This window comes from Pygoscelis adeliae, unplaced genomic scaffold, assembly GCF_000699105.1.
Source record: "Pygoscelis adeliae isolate BGI_AS28 unplaced genomic scaffold, ASM69910v1 Scaffold286, whole genome shotgun sequence".
NCBI classification, from domain to species: domain Eukaryota; kingdom Metazoa; phylum Chordata; class Aves; order Sphenisciformes; family Spheniscidae; genus Pygoscelis; species Pygoscelis adeliae.
Window position 1 is genome coordinate 1152996 of NW_008825076.1, and position 18114 is coordinate 1171109.

Genomic DNA, 18114 nt, shown 5'->3' on the forward strand with positions numbered 1-18114 from the left:
TAATACCTACCTAAAAACACTTAACACAACTAAAATGCATCTACAAAGGATATTCACAAAACTTTGCATTAAATTGATAACTAAGATAATTCAGGATGCATCAATAAAATGATGCAGGGGATCATTTATCCCTTTTTATTCCATACGGACTGCCCAAAATTTCGAGTTGGATATAACAGATTTTTTTCAGTTCTCAAACTAGAAACAGGAATGCAGTGGAAGTCAACAGAGATTCACCAGTGTAAAACTGTCAGCAGATCAGATTTAGACACAGAATTTCAGTCTTTCATTCAGTTTCCTTGATTTGGTAGCTCTGATTCTGACCATAGTCATCTGTTTAGACACAGTTCTGTTAACTACCGGCCAAGATCAGTTAGCCATTCCACTAAAAACCTGTTTAACAATATGATCATAGCGTTTATGCTCATTTTAAATAAAGTAAGATGATGAAATCAAGAAAGGAATGTATGAGAGGAGTACTGGTAATAACTTCTTGACAGTGATACATTACATTCTGTTGGGAAGCAGTGAAAGATAAAGCTCTGCTAGACGTAAAGCCAAGTCAGGCTGTGCACTAGAAAAATATACTCAGTGGAGCAACGTTAGCCTGGCTTTAGAGGGACCTAATAACCTTTTCAGATGCAAGATTATTGAGAAGACAAAGCCAGGCTCTTCATGGTGGTGCATGGTGGGAGGACAAGAAAGAACCAGCATAGATTGAAACAAGTGAGGATCAGCCTGGATGTAAAGAAAAGCTTTTTCACAAAAAGAAGAGTCAAAGAGTGAAACAGGTTGCTCAGAAAGACTGTGCAATTCCAATCCTTGGCGTTTTTCAAGACTAGACTGGATAAAGCCCTCAGCAACATGGCCTGGGGCAGGCTTTGAGCAGGTGGTGAAAAAGAGACCTCCTGAGGTCCCTTCCAACCTGAATTAGCCTGTGATCCTATGAGGGACTAGATGACTTATGAGGCCCATCTTCAGTTGAATATACATGATTCCAGGATTTTACAATTTAGGAAAATATTTGTAAATATTCATGCTCTCAGAATAAATCCTGAAGCTGAGAAAAAAGTAAAATTCAGCTTTTTGTTACTCCTGGACAGTAAGCTCAGTATTTATAGCACACATCCCTCCTCCTGGAGTCTTCTCTTCATATCCTTCACGCTACTTAGCTGTATCCACCTATTAGCACCCCATTAAATTGCACTTACCACCATGACTGTCATGTTTTAAGCTATTAACCCTCTACCTTTAAACATGAATGTTGTGCATTAAGTACTTTAAAGACATATTTAAAGCACTGTTTTTCTGTCATATTTCAACAGCCAACTTTCCAGGTATTAACTTAGGTTTTGAGCTGCAAGTCTTAGTTACTCATAGGGATTTGTTTACCCCTCTAAAGTCTTTTACTTCTGTATCTGATATTAGTTTTCCCCAGCTCAAAGTTGAACAATTAGCTACATTTGAGCAATCCTTTAGCTTTGGATTGGGTGAGGATGGGAGCATTTCTGGTATTATTTCTGCTGTATAGCTAGCAAAAATTACTTTCAGTACATTTGTCCTCTAAGAAACAATCAGAGGAAAGCAGATGAGAAAGCACTCTCAGCATGGCTAAGTACGCATGCAACAAGCAGTAAGCCCAAAGGTCAAGTCAGCTTTGCATTCACATCATGGCCAAATATACTGTTAAACTGACAATGTACAGTGGAATAAATCCAGTGAAATTAATGATTTTACAGCAGAAGTATGGGGTTTCTGAGATAAAATCCTATAATTCAGTATTAAATTTGGTTCCATGGGAAAGATTTTTCAAGAGACATCAGTTCTCATTAGGTATCAAAATAACTGACCTGATTTTCCAAAAATCAGTAACTCCTAAGTGCTGAAGTCACCTGAACAAAATGGTCCCAGTTGGCACCTTTAGTGACAACAGGAAATATGACACTACTGCAAAGATTAGAAGATATGGCATTAGTATTAATACCTCAGTAACTGCAGTAAATCTAATGGGTTGCCTAAAACATACAGTGAGTTCCTAAATGTTAGAATGTTTTTAAGGAGCAAAAGAGAGACTTAAGACCACATTTTGTTCTCAGCTCCCTTTAACTCCACCAGTTTCAGGATGCTAAGGAAGACTGGGCTCTGAGTACTTTTTTGCTATTTCTTTTCTTTTGTAGTCTGCAATAGTCCTCAAAATGATGAATTCATTGAAGTACTTAACCAGTTAGACTTGGAGAGAAGTACAGGTGTATACACACATTTTATTTTAGTCTGTTGCACATGATGGCCCAATTTTTCTCTAACCTATAGTACACTGATAGCACAAAATTTTCTTAAAGATCACATGCTCCATCCACCATCACAGGGACATAAAAAGAGTAGTACTAAAGGCAAGAGCCTTTACATGCACAGCTCTTCTCTGTAACTGGAATAAAAATTATCATTACAATTCATGCAACATAATAGTTGTAAAAACCATGGTGTACAGCGACAGGTAACCACTGCAGTTAGAATAGCCTACAGGCTTTCTTGTTATGCCAGGCGACTAGTCTGATATCTAGCAGGACAAAGGCACAGTAATCTTTATGACACCTTTGTTCCTCTTCCTGAATTTGCATTGCACATTCCTCAGTTGTGGCCAAGGATCAGTGCCAAGATCTATTTAATGAATCAGGGGAATTGGCTGAAGAGGAGCAGATGAAGCCAAATAAAACAAAAGGGCTCAAACCAAATATTTTGAAATGGTCAACAAGGAATCAAACTGAAGAATGCTGACAGTGAGCCAAGTCTTGCTTGTCCTTCTCAGGTGAGCAAATTCCCAATGGAATTGGGGCCAAAGCCCCTTTCACTAATGCCTATGGCACAGCTTACAAAAGTTTAAACACAACTAGAATTGTAAGGCATAAGTATCTTTTTGAACATCCCTCTCACACACATCTTCTGAAAGTTAAAGGAAAAAAATCTAGAAATGGCAATCCTCATATCATCAGTCTTTACTACAATTCAGGACAAGATGACTTAGTGTATTGCAACAGCATCATTTCCTATACCGGGTAGCACAAGAGAAAGCAGGAGTGCTGGCTGGCTACGTGGTTTAGAGCACTACTCTACAACCCAGCTCACTTTTGCTAGTCAGTCTGCTCATATTCCTTGGTGGCCAATCCTGACCATTCAGCTTTTCCACAAAACATTCCCCAACGTCAAAACCACCACAACAACACATTTTATTAAAAATTTACCATGGATATCACTCCCCCCTTTTATGTATAATGGTCACAGAAGAATCTTAACCTTTAGATTTATCTTTCTCTCATCACACGCAACATTTCCTCCTCCACACATAAAAACCAAAAACCTCCCGAACAGTGGATTGTCAGACCTTTTTTAATAACAAACAGTCTAAGCAAAAGCTTATCTAGCTTAATGCTGAATCTTTACTAAAATACCAAAGTCTGCACCATGCTATTTGGGCCAACTCCAAAAGAATTTCATTTAGAGCCATTTTGTCTATAGGATTTGAAGAAAACCTGATCACTAAGTTTCAGGGAGCTATTGAGATATGCTGTGCAAGAAGAAATATTTGCTGTATTTTAACAAAGCTGTTTTTTTCCAATAAAATTGGAAGAACACTACTGAAAGCATTAGTTCATAAATAAAAACAATAAAGTCTTACTGAATCCAATTAGGAGAAAAGTTCAACCCTGGTTCAATATAACCACAGAATTCCTTTCAACAAGATACTCACTGAAAGAGAAGAAATCTAGGTTCTACAGTAGTTTATTGGCTGTACGTTTACCTTTTGACAAAAAAATATATTTGACACTTTTTTTTTTGGTAAATAACCAGTCACCTCTTACAGTCCTGAAATGCATCCATCTCAAAAACACACATAGCCCTCTCATACATAACATATACACAATGATGGGAAGTGCTATTATTGCTAACTTGGAAGACGAGACAAGGGTCTCAGGGCAGTACTCATGCTACTATAACATACAAAAAGACATGAGGATGTTCCAATTCAAAGAAATTGGAATTCAACTTCCAGAAACTGGAATTATAAGCTATCTGCAAAGTTTATATTGTAGGCACTGATGAGTCTTTGAAATCATCGCTGTTCTCCTATGCACTTTATTAAAAGAGGGCATACAGCTTATTGTTCTATCTTTGAACTTCCACATCACTAAGCTTTTCTAGTGCCCATTAAATTGTGTTATCGTTGCTGTACAGGGCAAGTATGTGGGCCACATAGAACACTCACACCTTTGGGCATATAGGAAAGACAACTTAGGAAAACTGTATTCGGTAAATTACATTACTAAATTAAATTTGATGATTTTGAAAGACTTCTGCAAAAAAACCAGCATTCTAGAAAAGTAAAGAAAAAAGAATGCAAGAAGATACCACAAGGACTTGAATTGCTAGCTGGATAAAACAAAAGATCTTAAATTGGAGTGAGAAGGAGGGAATCTCTTCTCATTTTTGGTTGATAAGCTACCTAATATTGAACACAAATGGCACTGGAAAATGAAAAACTTAAAAGCCAACAGGTTCTTTTACTTTGTAAGTACTGCCATCCTACAAGATCTAAACTAACAAAGATTTTAAAAATATTTTCATAATGTGCAAATACTCTGTTTAGCTTTTAGCTATTTCGAATGCTATGAAATTATAATCCTATTTCTGAAGAAGTATCAAGCTATGAATTACTTCTTGCTTGAAATGATAAATCAGTATGACAAAGCCATTACACTTTAAATCCTAGAACTGGCATCCTATCAGAAGAGTACATTATAGTAGGGGGAAAGAAAAAGATGAAGCGTTTCTCACAATCTACAACATTTTATGTTGAAAAGAGAAAAATTTAGGGGAAGAAATGAGACAGAGGGTAAGAAGGAAACAAAATATGACTGGAAGTAAGGGACCCACAGACATTGGCTTATTTATGTAGTTGTGAATGCCTTCGTCTCAGACTCCCGGGAAAGTTTTATTGGATTGCAGGCTATCTTGTGGATTTTACTCAGTGAGTAATTCACAGAAGTGTATATATTCCTCTCTTCAGGATAGTTAAAATGTGCATTAAATAATGTAAAGCTACATGCAGAAGACAGGTGATGAAACAGCAGCTGTATAGTTAAGTTTTACCTCTGCATAATCCTCAAGAGACCACAGCTCTACTTAATGTGTTCTCATTTTAAGTTATCATACATTATAACATGTTTAAAGTGAAATCACTGATGCTTAGAACTCAGTTCACAGAAACAGAGGGAAAAGATACATGCATGTTTGACTTGAAACCAACTTATAGCATAGAACTGAAGTTAGAGCTGGGAGAGGAAAAAAAAAAAAGTCTTTAAGACACGAGGCAGGAAATCCAGAACTGTCTTTTGTTTGAAAATGTCATTCTCCAGAGTATTTGCAGGATATTCCAGCTAAATAATACACTGCCATGGACCAAGCTTGCCAGAAGTAGTAACATGGACAGAGTCAGTGGATTTGGGCTATACATCAGGACTCCTCTTACGTCCTTTCCAGCATAGATCCTTGGTTTCCTTTTGCAGCAACAGCTATCATGATATAGCCACTATCCTGAATCTTTGTTTCACACCATTTTCAAGTCTAATGGTCTCAAACCATCTAACAGATATAATTTGACAGACCTTGCTAAGATAATATTTCTATATAGAGAGAAAAAGATCTAAGGAAACTAATTTACCTTCAAGATAAATAATTCAGAAACCCGATATGCAGTTTTGAAAAGTCACCTAGATGTCTTGGAGGTGAATATCATAACACTTCAGTTCCTAACTTTTAGAAGTGATTTGCACAATTAAGTCTCACTCTTATTCACTTGGTTATTATTTTTAAAAATGGCCTTCAGTTCTTCATCAGCTGCAAAAGCTATCTGTCCTGCATATAGGACGTTACTCTGACTTGGATAATCTGTTTTCTTTATATGCATGTAACATGACAGAGAGGAAATGCAATGCCCTAACCACTATGCCATGCTGAGTGTGAATCAAAACTTGCATCTCTCCTTAACGTTGCTCTTCACCTGCATGTGATCTTGTAGAAAGTACTTCACTATTCTGTCTCTGCTTCTGTCTACTCTTTGACTTTTTAGGTCACCAATTACTCCCTACCAAGCAATTATATAGACATCAACTTAAGTTTTTAAGTATTTCTGTAATAAAAAATAGCAACCAGCAACTATTGTGGAGAGCAAATTCTACAGCAGGGAACTGATAATCTAAGAATTTTTCTCCTGGCATGTATCTAGACATTAAAACCTGGTCACATATTTTTCAGGTTCATTCCTCCTTTAATAAACATTTACCAATAGCCTTTCTCCTCTTTCTTACAATTTAATGTTAAAATCACTTTAAAATGTCAAAGGCTCAGACAGTGAAGTGGAAAAATAATTATTTGAATGCAGTCAGCCACTGTATCTTCTTAGTCTAATATTAATGGGAGGAAATGGAAGATTGTCACTGAATTTTAATGAATTCATTAGTTAATTATTGTAAAGCCCCGTGAAAGTGCTAAGAATTATTTTATTCGCAAGAGATTTTTTATAATGGCAGAGATGGACCTCCCACAATGACTCTTCTCTAGGTTCAAAATACACGACTGGTGCAAAACGGCATTTATTAATTCTTTGCATAATTCAAGTATGGACTTACCATCAGAGTGAGATACTGACATATTACCATACAAGTAGCAGCTTTTTCCTTCGTTAATAGGTTCATTTAACTGAATAGGGTTAGCTGTACTATAGGGTGCTGCTCAACAGGAACAAGGATGGTAACTTAGCCAAAATGTGTACTGCATTTGCTGCATACTGAGCCACGTTAAGCCCTACCATAAATTAACAGAACTCTCTCAGAAGATTCACTGAAGCAAAAGTGTTCTTCTGCCAGGCTGAATTTGGCCCACCATCCCTAATTCTGTTGAATTTAATAAGATAAACATGTCTTTCCATTTCCTGACTGCAGATAAGGCTGACAAAATATTCTGGAATCAGTCACCAATTTTAAGACCTAATCATTCAGACAGCCAAGCAAATGGAAAAGAGAAGCTTTTCTCATTAAGTAATGTCTAAGGAAAAGTTTAAATCTGTATTCCAATAAAACATCTTGGTATTTGTTGCTGCAGGACCCAAGCACGCAACAATGCATTGTGCATTTTAAAAGCTGTCTCACGGAAAGAGATGCGTATGTTCACAGAAAACAGAACCTTTTTTCTGTAAATGTTTACTCAGAAACCTTTGGCAGAGAAATTCCCTGACATTCAGAAATGTTTGTCACAGGATCTCTTTGTTTCTTTTCCATTCTAATCGTCTTCTGCTCCAAGTTGAAGTACTAGCGTCCACTACTTTAAGTTAGTGATGATTCAGATGTTGCTTAGACTGACTTTTCTAAAGATTAATTCATCAATTGACTTGGTTTGTTTACATAAATTGTCCCTCTTGCCTGATTTCCCACAATATGTAATAGGACAATGATGTGAGAAGCTCTTCAAAATCAGACTGATTGCTTAATATACTGAGATTGGGAACTTCTTGTCTACGTGTAGTGGCTATGTAACAAGAACCCAGCCTTTCAGTCACTACTCATGACACCGGCATTTTTTAGATTGTGAGACAGGTTAACGCAGAGGAAGACATACCTATAACACCTTCTGCCTCGATGGCTTCCATTGTAAAAGGAAAACCCATCCTTTGCATTGTCATGGTATTTATTTTAAATGATCCACATAAAGTGACAGTGAGCCCTATGCATGATGGTCGAAATCCTGCCTGTTAAAGCCAAAGACAGAACTTCCCTTGAGCTCAGCCTCTTCCTTTCATCTCTATTCTGTCAAGTCCAGTGCCTAACAAAGTTGGTCAAACTTTTTAAAGTGCCAGAGTTGAAAAATATAAAACTGACAACCAAGGCTGAAACTAAGAAACAATTATAGGGAAGTCGCACCTTTTCCATCCCCTCTCATGTTTTTTACTTGCAACTTGCGCAAGAGAATCCTGCACCACACTGCTCCCTCCTGCCCGCAATACCACCGGCACATTTCCCAAAGATGTCAGCAGCAGCACAAGTCTGTATAGATCCAAACCACAAACGCCACCGCCACGGGGAAAATACTACAACACAAAAAGAACGGTCCCCAGCAGAATCATCTTTTGCAACAGAACAAAACACAGGGAGATCACAATGAACAGAGAAGAGGGCAAGGAGATGTGAAACAAGCAGCAGAAAAGAAAAACAGAGGGAAGGTTAAGTGGAGTAGGAGAGTACAATTTCTTCCTTCAAGTTTAAACAAAAGAGAAAAGAGAAGATAAAAACACAGGGAGAAGGCTTGGCTTATGAACTAGAAAAAAACAAACGCCCTTCCAAAATAATAGCTTTGTCACTCCAAGGCTGTGAACTTAAATATAAAAGCAAGCCTCAAAAGGCTTTATTCCTCATGGCCTCTTTTTCTTCTCCTCCTTCTTAAAAAAAAAAAAAAAGGGATCAAGAAGCTAAACTGTATGTTTGCAGGGCAAACCAGTACTACCATGGACCTCAAAAAAAAAAACCAAAAACAAAAAACAAAACCCTACAAATGAACTCCTGTGCTTTCCAGATCTTCCTGGCTTGACTTCATGGCAGTCACGTTCAAGAAGGACTCCCCATTTCAGAGAAACTGTATTCATAATCTCCAAAATACTCTCCTTAGCAGGTTACTTTTGAAACTTGAGAAATTGAGTGAACAAGGTTCTAAAATACAATTTCCTGCTGTTTCTGAAGCAGGTAAATCTGATCAGATACTGGGGGGGGGGGGGGGGTAAAAAAAAAGGGGGGGGGAGTTTAAAAAAAAACCTTCTCACTGCCAATATCCTTCATACTGGATAACTTAAGACTTTAACCAGAGCATCAGAAATGAACACCAGCTTCCAGTGATGGCAATTTCCATTTAAATTTGTATAATAACATATCACATTTAACTACATGAATGAGGATCTCATTTACACCTGAAGATTGCTTTGTACTTGTAAAAGTACTATTTCTGTGTGTTCCAATAAATATAGTTTGCAAATTGAGGTAGACTGAAAATGTAATATAGATTCACTAAGATCTTGGGTCTAAATTTAAATATTCAGTTAATGTAAAAATATAAGACATATGAATACCAGGACGCTTGCGATAGCTATACAAGTTAGTAGAAATTGCAGGTGCTGGAAATATAGTAACTAAAGGTAAAAATTGTTACAACAGATAAACATCAGTAAACACAAAATAAACAATCTATGAAGAATAAAACATTAACCTTGGTGTGGTATTCATATGATCATTGGTACTAGTGCCAGGAATGACAAATGGAGGGAAACAGCAACCAATTAATAAGGAATGTGCACTTCCCCTAATTTATTTCTTTCCAGATTAATTCAAGTCTTTATTTTAGAAAAACAAAACAAGGAAATTACCTATTTAAGACCAAGACTTTGCAGCAATAACATGTAAAACTCATGTGAATAGTTAGAAAAATAATGATCTTGTTACACTTATTCAAGATTTATACTAGTTTCTGGAAGCCTCAAATACTATAAATTCAAAGAAAAAAAAGTATACTATCAATAACAACTATACTACAATACTATAGTATATATACCATAAATAACACAGAGAGAACCAGGTTTATGCCCGTTTCTCATCATGACAAAAGGCATTAGCAAGAAAAGTGACAAAACCACTGTAATGGGCAAGGACCTAAATCTCATATCTGAGAACGCAAGAAGGAAATAGGTGTGAAACACATGCTACATATTTTCTGAAATACTTTCTACAGGATATTTGTTCCTAAGGAACATTGCATGCAAAGAGGATCATTTGTTTCTCAGGAGTACATTTGATCTTGCCGATTATTCCTCAGTTGTTACCTATCCTAAACACCTTTCTGGGAATGGATTGTCTGGAGAAACCAATGCAGCTGACAGCTCTGCCCGAAAGCACAGAAGGAGCAGTCTCTTACTCTTGTATTCTTAGTTAGGTTAATATATCTGTTTTATGAAAAACTCAAATCACTAATTCCTTTCCATAGCATCTTTCTTGTCTGTTCTGTGCACTTAGGTAATTGCAGGGCATATTCTACAAGCGCTACACCTTCGGTTCAAACATGCACATTATTTTATCCTTCCCAGCTTCTGAAAAAAGTCTTTTTTTTTTTTTTAGATTTCCTCAAGTAAAAGTACAAGGAAGCTAAACCTACACGCAAGACTGAAGTTCTGGCATTCTGCACTGCTGCAGTCCATTACGAGAACAAATTAAAATATTATATACATTAGTCTCTCTACTAATAAGTCTAAGGAAGCTTTCAGATGGAGCCAGCCTTGGTCTTACCTGTCCTGTATCCTGTGTTGTTGAGGTACACTGCGAACGTACGTATTTCATGCTGAGCCTGCCAGGACGGAGAAGAACAGTTCTCATTGTTAGTGTAAGTGTTGTGGTTGTGGACGTACTTCCCCGTAAGAATAGAGGAGCGAGATGGGCAGCACATGGGTGTTGTCACGAAGGCATTGATGAAATGAGCACCTCCGTGTTCCATGATCCGCCTTGTTTTATTCATCACTTGCATAGAACCTGGAAGAAAAAAAAGTCTCGGAATTATTTTCTTGTTTCAGTCACAAGAGCTAACTAAGAGCTCATGTGTTACATCAGAGACCAGAATGAAGTAAGGGCACTTTAATCTCATACTGAACCCAAATCCAAACGCATTATTCTCCTCCTCTAGTGAAGTTCTCCCGTTGTTTTAAGAAGGACCAAATACTGAAGTCCTAAGTTAAGATTTGACTCAAAGCTGTTGACATAGATCATAATGCTTTTTTAAATTTCTCTCTCTCTAAGCTCAAGATTTACCACTGTACTACCTGCACCATCTATGCAGCCTTTCTGGAGCCACTAGTACTGTTCCAGCAGCTGAAGGCAAGAACCACCATGAATTAGGCTGAGACAATATGGCCTGAGGGTGAAATTCACTTTGTGCAGCAACCCTGACCAAAGTTTGCATACTCCTTAAGCATTATTATTCCTTGGTTTCAGAAGATACCTGATGCACTGCCTTTTGTGCCAACCTTCTGCAAAAAGGCTGAGGGCTGTAATCACAGAATCACAGAACCATTGAGGCTGGAAGGGACACCTGGAGATTATTTAGTCCAACCCCTTGCTCAAGCAGGGTCTGCTAGAGTTGTTCTCTAGATAAAATGTTCTTTTGCCTAATATGAGGCATTAGCAGGTATTGATTTCTGTAACTTGCATTGAACCAAAGACAAAGTAAAGCCCTCATAATAATTTCCATAACCAGCCCACTGAGTTTCTATCCACTTGATCCATTTTGATAATAGTGTTACCTAAAACTCTCTACATTTTCTTAGGCTTGGTTCTGTGGAATCAGATTTTTAGATGACTACTTGGGACAGATAACACCATGTAGTTTATAACCATCACCTAAAAACAAACAAGCAAGTTTAACTGGCAGGGACTTGGATGAATTGGGGTAACGGGAGAAGAAGTCTTTTTGCCAACAATTACTAAAAGCCACACTGCTGCCAAACGGTTGTTCTGTTTCCTGTTTAAGACAAAGCTTTGGACAAAGACTGGATCTTTACTATAGACATCCACCTAGCTAAATCTGGATCCATGCAGATTTTCCTACATGCAGAAATACCGAGGATCAGAAGAAAAAAGACATTTAGTTTCCCTCACCTATAGGTGCCTGATAGTTAAAACTGCATCAGAGTGAGTTATACTTGATCTACGAAGAATTTCCATTTTCCAAAGAACTTGTAATGGTACCTGTCACCAGCATGACCTTGCAAAGGAGAGTAAACCTTTCCATCAACAACCCTCCCTTCTTGTTATGAGCAGGGAAAGCCAATAGACAACATAGAGATGAGGTATGGGTTCATCCTGGAGTAGGGTTGCGGCTAACTTACCCAAGGTTGAGCTGGATTAATAGTTCAGCTTTAATCAATGCATCCTGCAACCATCTAGCACAAACTGTATGTTGTTTCTGTCAATAATGGGTTTAGGTTTCTTCTATGCTCTTTAGGCAGGGATTTCATTATGAAATTGCAACAGTAAGTTGATTTGATGCAGGGCACATTGATATAACCAGGAGTCAAAACCTAGAGGGAAAATGGTCATAAGCCACATACGAAATCTGACTCTCTGGCACCATGAAGGAAGATTAATTGCTACTGTAGGTCATTTCACCTAAAAATTGCCATGGTATTAGTTTTCTTGAGATCATTTTGTTGGAATGAATATAAAAAAATTTTTAAAAAATCTGTTTGTGCATTTCTCAGGTCAGAGCACATCTCTGTCACATCACTTTGTGACAAGAACAAGGCAGGTTATTGCACTCCCCCTTTAGAACTTGCTAAACTTCACTATCAAAAAGAAGTTTCTGAAGAAAGCAAGATTTTTTGTTTCCATAACTGTGGGACAGGTGTTAGTGCTCAAAGGCACTAACAACACATTTAACAATTATAACAGTCCATTATACATTATGTGAGCCTGAAAACTGTGGATGTTTCCTCTGTGTTGTCTTATGAGCTAGCCCAAGCATAAATAGGCAGACCGAAAGAATGTTTTGTCATCCCAATATTAAAATACAATTTAACAACCCCTTTAAATGACAGAGGCATCTGTGCATAAATAACAGTACATGTTAAGACTCCCCTTGGGGGCAGTAACCTCCTTTAATAAAACTGCTGTAATGACAAGGCCCTATATATCAACAGTCTTTAATACAAAACCATATGATCTAATCTGCTTCCCCAGCTTGAGAACTAATACAGAGTGACAGATCAGTGGAAGGTAAAAATCCAGCATACTCTTCTGTACAATCTTAAATAGGCCAGCTTTAAATATTTTAAACAGCATTAAACCAGCCAACCAAAACTTATTTTATTCAGCTTGCCTCCAATACAAACATAGAATTATGAGAAAAAGTAGAAATTGATCTTTCTGTAGCAGAAGATTAGTTATGTGTTAATCAGCAACTGGAACCTCACCAAATCACCTTTTGAGTTGGAAAACCTTCTGGGGTTTCATCAGTGGATGTACCAAGGGAAGTCATGCTTTGAAGTGTCAATATTTAATTCAGAAAATGTTCTGTTACCTGTCTAAAACCACTGATAATAAATAAAAATGATTTAGTAGTTAAATGTGAAATTTCTAAGCTATTTAACAAAAAAAAAAATAATCCATTGGACTACTGTGAAAATATGAAAGTTTAATCAATTTGATGCATTCAAGCTGCTCACTGAACAAAGTGAAGCAAAACCTAGGTTGAAATTCCTCTTGAAATTTGTGTGATATCCATAACTTTGCTTAGTGTGTCTTCACAGTTCACTTTAGGGATAAGGCTGATATTTTGACTAATATTAATGGACAACATATACCAGTTGTTTATGAAATAATACTGACTTTCTCATTAGTTGTGTTTTGTTGTCAGAGGTCATAATTTACGTGAGTCTTAGGGAGCTCCAGCTGTTGAAGAAGTTGTATTAAGTCCCAAGTGACTCAGTCTACTCTGAAGCACAATTTAAGAAGTGGTATCCATATGCAGATAAGTTAACTGAACCCCAGAATGTTAATTAACTGTCCCCTAAAGCCTTCTATTTTTATCCTATTTGAACATCGTTAGACACCCTTTTCACATCTTCATTTCCTTTTTTTTTCTCATATTTAATTTTAATGAAGCTCTAAGACCCTAATCTCCATGTATGATAACTAAGAAAAATTATCTTCCATGCCACTTTTGTAGTTTTTCAGAGGAAGATGTAGGAACATACAAATCACCTCTCACTCAGATTTCTCTAACGTGGCTGAAATATCTTCTAAATAATCAGATCTTTCTCCAGTGATGAGATAATGAAATAAGCTGGTTTGGTAAAGCACAGCAATATGGTAGGCAAACCTAATTAAACTGGAGATGCCAAGTCCATCACACAGGGGACATCAGCATTATACTAACTTGGACTTAAATGGCTCTAGTGGGGAAAAAAAAAGTCTTTGTTTCTAATTAAGTCTTCCTCCTCATCAGTATATTCCTCTTCTTTATATTCTACTTGTCAGTACAACTCTTTTGATGAGACAGTCAACTGAGCATGTATGTTTCAGTAGTTCTTGGTGTTCTCATTTGCCTTCTCCCATTCGTATCCATTACAATTTACACTCGTTCTCCTTTGACCTGGAGATTCTGCATCCTTTTCATCAGCCCCTTATCAGTCTTTTCCTTTTTTCAATACGAGGCTGAGGTTTGGTTTCCCAAGTAAAACTCATGACTAACAGTAGTGCAAATTACGGGGGGGGGAAAAAAAGTAAAAAAAAAAAGTAAAAAAAAAGTTAAAAAAAAAAAGTTGTACTCCTTTCCTGAAAGGACGACATTTTCTCTCTGGCAAACTCCACCTGCTACTGGTACATTGTTAAATCTATCTTAAATTAAATAAAGGAAAGGCTGTTAAGAGCACTTGAGATTGTATTGTCTTCCCTTTTGCCTCAAAAGTAGCCACAAAAGAACAATGAAAGCTACAACACCCATCAGTTACAGAATATTCTCAGAAACAGATGAAATTTTAGTTATGCACAGCTTTCCCTGCTACGCTTTCATAGCTTCCAAGTTTTCCTTAGTTTTTATTTGTAGTTCACATCTTGCCTTCATCTTTCTTAAATGCATTAACCACAATCCCCACAAATGGCAATTTTGATTAACTTGGACAGCTCACCAGACAATAGACAAGAATAAAAATTAATGCAAACAATATTGGGTCTCACAAAGCCATTAGTGGCAAATGACGAGTATCAAATCTCAGCTTCATCAAATGGATTTTCCTTAGTTAGATCCTAATTTGTGTGGACACATGCCCATTATGCTTGAAATTGGAAAGCATCAGATTATCAGAGAAGAGAAATACACTGCCCAAAGGACTTAGACAATTGCATCAGAAACAAGCAGGCTACCATAAAATAAGATGATGATAAATTTTTTAGGACCACCTTCTGAGCCTGCAAGATAATGTACTTAGGTTCTTTTGGATATACATTATTGAAACTGCTTTATTTGTGATCCAATAACCATTTAAAAAAAAAGTGACAACAACAAAAAAATCTTCTGATCCTGCTAATTTGAATTACATTTGTATTTGGTGGGGTTACTGCCATAGCAGTAAAAACTCTCACCACCTTTGAGAAGAATGTAACATCTACAACACTGCAGACATGCAATAATACTGATAAAAAGGAAGCATCTATAAGAATACTGCCATGTTGCTGTGATTAACTTTTCAACTAGATGAGTAAGTGTATAAGTAATAGAAGTTGATTAACTTTACTATTGTGTTCTGTTTCTTCTGTGAGGTCTGTTTTCCAATTTTTTCCATCCATACTAGAAATTTGATACACTGTCAAAAAAACCCACCAGACCTCACATATACAAGCTCTCATCTTTCAGATGATATGCTTAAAAGCATCTTTCTAATGCAAAATTACTAAAGTAAACTGGTTCATGTTAATCACTTCTCCTAACTACAGACAACATTTGGTAAATATAAGCTTGTTCAGGTAACAGAACAAAACCCAAACTCTGTCAGTTAATTCATTATTCCAAATCATTAGGCAGAGTGTGTGTTTAATATTCATCTCCTTTCTTCAACAATTAACATAGCGTTGAATAACACAGTAGAACCTTTTCATACTAAGTGATTTTGGTCAGTAATTAACTACACATCTAAATGGACAATACCAAGAATAGTACGACTGTGTTAGGTAACATTTAAGTAATTAAAATTAAAATTGTATATGTAATGAATGTCTGCAATTACACAAAAAAATTTGGGTAATTACATGGTGCAACAATCAGTTATGAATTTAAACCTACTGCTTTGGCATGTAGCTTCCCAGGTTATACTTGCAATTGCCAGAAGCGTAGTTTAGGTGTCTAGATGAAGACAGATAGGCAGGAATCTCATATTTCCACAAAAACAGGAAGTTTGACACTTTAAGTTGAGACTAACTTTTGCTGTCCTTGAATTTCATGCAGACGGAAAGTATTTTCTACATAAAGGTAGGTTTAAACTTTTGCTACTTGTTCTTCCTATCATTTTTCACACTGGAAAAAAAGATAATTATTTTGAATGCAAGAATCTAGCTTCAAGGAAAAGCAGTGCCACGCTCATTAGCTAAAATTCTCTTTATGTTGGGCTCTTACCAAGTTCTACATCCTGATCATCAGTAAGAACAAGGATGATGTTTGGACGGATGTTTCTACGGTCTCTTTGAAATCTTCCCTTCAGACGCTGATTTAACAGGAAAGCTGAACTTCCATCCAACAGTGATAAAACAGTCATCATGAATAATCCAAGGACAATGCTATGCTGTGCCATATTGTGCTGATTTAGTGTTCTCTCTGAACAAGGCAGGTTAATGGCTTCTATTTCTTTTTTGTTTGCAGGTCTCCTATAAGAGAGAGGGAAACAAGTATTTATTTATACCTTGACCCCCCTGCCTCCCCCAAGGAACAGCAAGGTTCTCTCCAAAGAAGTAAAAAGCAATATATTTGAAATAATCTAACTCCTAAGTAAAAAAACCCAAAGAACCACAAAACAAAGCAACTGAATGTTTTGTTTTTCTAATGCCAGCTAGAAGCAGAAACTTGAAAAATCCATAGTTCATAAGCCATTACCAACATAGGCAACGAAGTTTCACTCTGTGCTCAGATTTGGCTCCAAGTTCAAGGATTTAGCAGGGTATCAAACTCTTACTTTTGCTTTGAGACATATAAAAAGCAATCTTCTTCCTTCTGGGATGTTTTGAGATGACATTTTTGTTTACTGCATCAAAAATGCAGATGTTGAAGAAAAAAACCCACGTCTATCCATATTTTTAAACAGGACTGTGGTAAAATGTACTGAGTTAACAACACATTTGCAAATTCATAGAGGATCCTCAGACAGAATATATGTTATACACTGATTTATCTTACAAATTTCATTAGAGCAGAGCTGCCCCGATCTTGGAACTATGGTGTGATACTGTTTGAAATCAACTACAGCTTTGATGTTAGTGTGATATCCCTTCAGCATTTCTGTTGGTTTCCAAGATTTTTTTTTAAATTATTATTATTATTATTAAACACATTTGAAGGCCCATTACTGCAAATGTTTGGGAATGGATGCACCAAAATGATTTGCACTGCCTATGACTTTTCTCCATCATAAATACAATGGCCCAAAATTGACTCGTTTGCAAAATAGAGCACATCTATCTGGTACTGCTGCTGCTAATGAGCCAATAAAAAATTCTTAGCAATTCCTACAAGGAGATTCCAAAAAATTAATAAGCATGCTGAAGAATTTTTGAAATCATAGTTTTACTCAGTGATCTTCTGGTATAAAGGGATTTTCTCTTGCTTTCAGAAGTCAAAATAACAGTATGAAACTGTATTGAAAATATCTAGTAGTAATTATTTCATCAGATCCAGTGATCAATGAGTCAGTTTTTGATGAATTCCCTACTTGCTGCCTGCCTCTTCCTGGACTGGTGCCAATGATCTCTTGTAATGCAGTGAAAAATCAATTAAAAATGACACAAGGGAGACTATCTGCTTTTTGTAAAGACCAGAAATGCCTGAGTAGAAAGAGCCTAGCACAATGTGTTTTACCCAAAGAAATACATTGGTTATTCTGTCCCTAAAGCCACTTGGGAAAACAGTTTTTCCTCCAGCAGATTATTTCACAGCCACATTATTACTTCATCTCTGTCAGCGTCTGTTCTTTGAGATAAACTTTGATTAAGAAAGTTCTCATGCAATAGCAAAACCACTGGTCTGAAAAATTATACTCAGCTTCTATGCTTATTTAAGAAATGCATATTGAATTTTCATATAAGTCAATAGATATGTAGCTATAGTATGATGCAATATTTATTAAGGCTGCTTTCCAAAAATGTCCACTAATAGGGTTTTGAGGGAATGAAAAAATCCTTCTTCCTCACTAGTCTCTCCAGTGAGTTTCACAGGCAGGTGAAATTAACTTTTTTCATAGAAACTAAAAATTGATTTTAAATATCCTAGCACTTG

At 36.6% G+C, this 18114-nt stretch overlaps 1 protein-coding gene across 2 annotated transcripts in view; it reads right to left on the bottom strand.

Annotated features, from left to right (window-relative positions):
- The window catches only part of SULF2 (sulfatase 2), a 64099-nt gene extending 47632 nt beyond the window's left edge, over window positions 1-16467 (bottom strand). For both annotated transcript variants that reach the window (XM_009326733.1, XM_009326732.1), the window contains exons 1-2: window positions 16246-16467; window positions 10374-10613 (exon numbers count right to left, since the gene is read on the bottom strand). In XM_009326733.1, the coding sequence (XP_009325008.1) occupies window positions 10374-10613; window positions 16246-16420 (415 nt within the window). In that variant the 5' untranslated portion in view covers window positions 16421-16467. The remainder of the gene's footprint in view (window positions 1-10373; window positions 10614-16245) is intronic.
- Between the last annotated feature and the right edge of the window lie 1647 nt (window positions 16468-18114).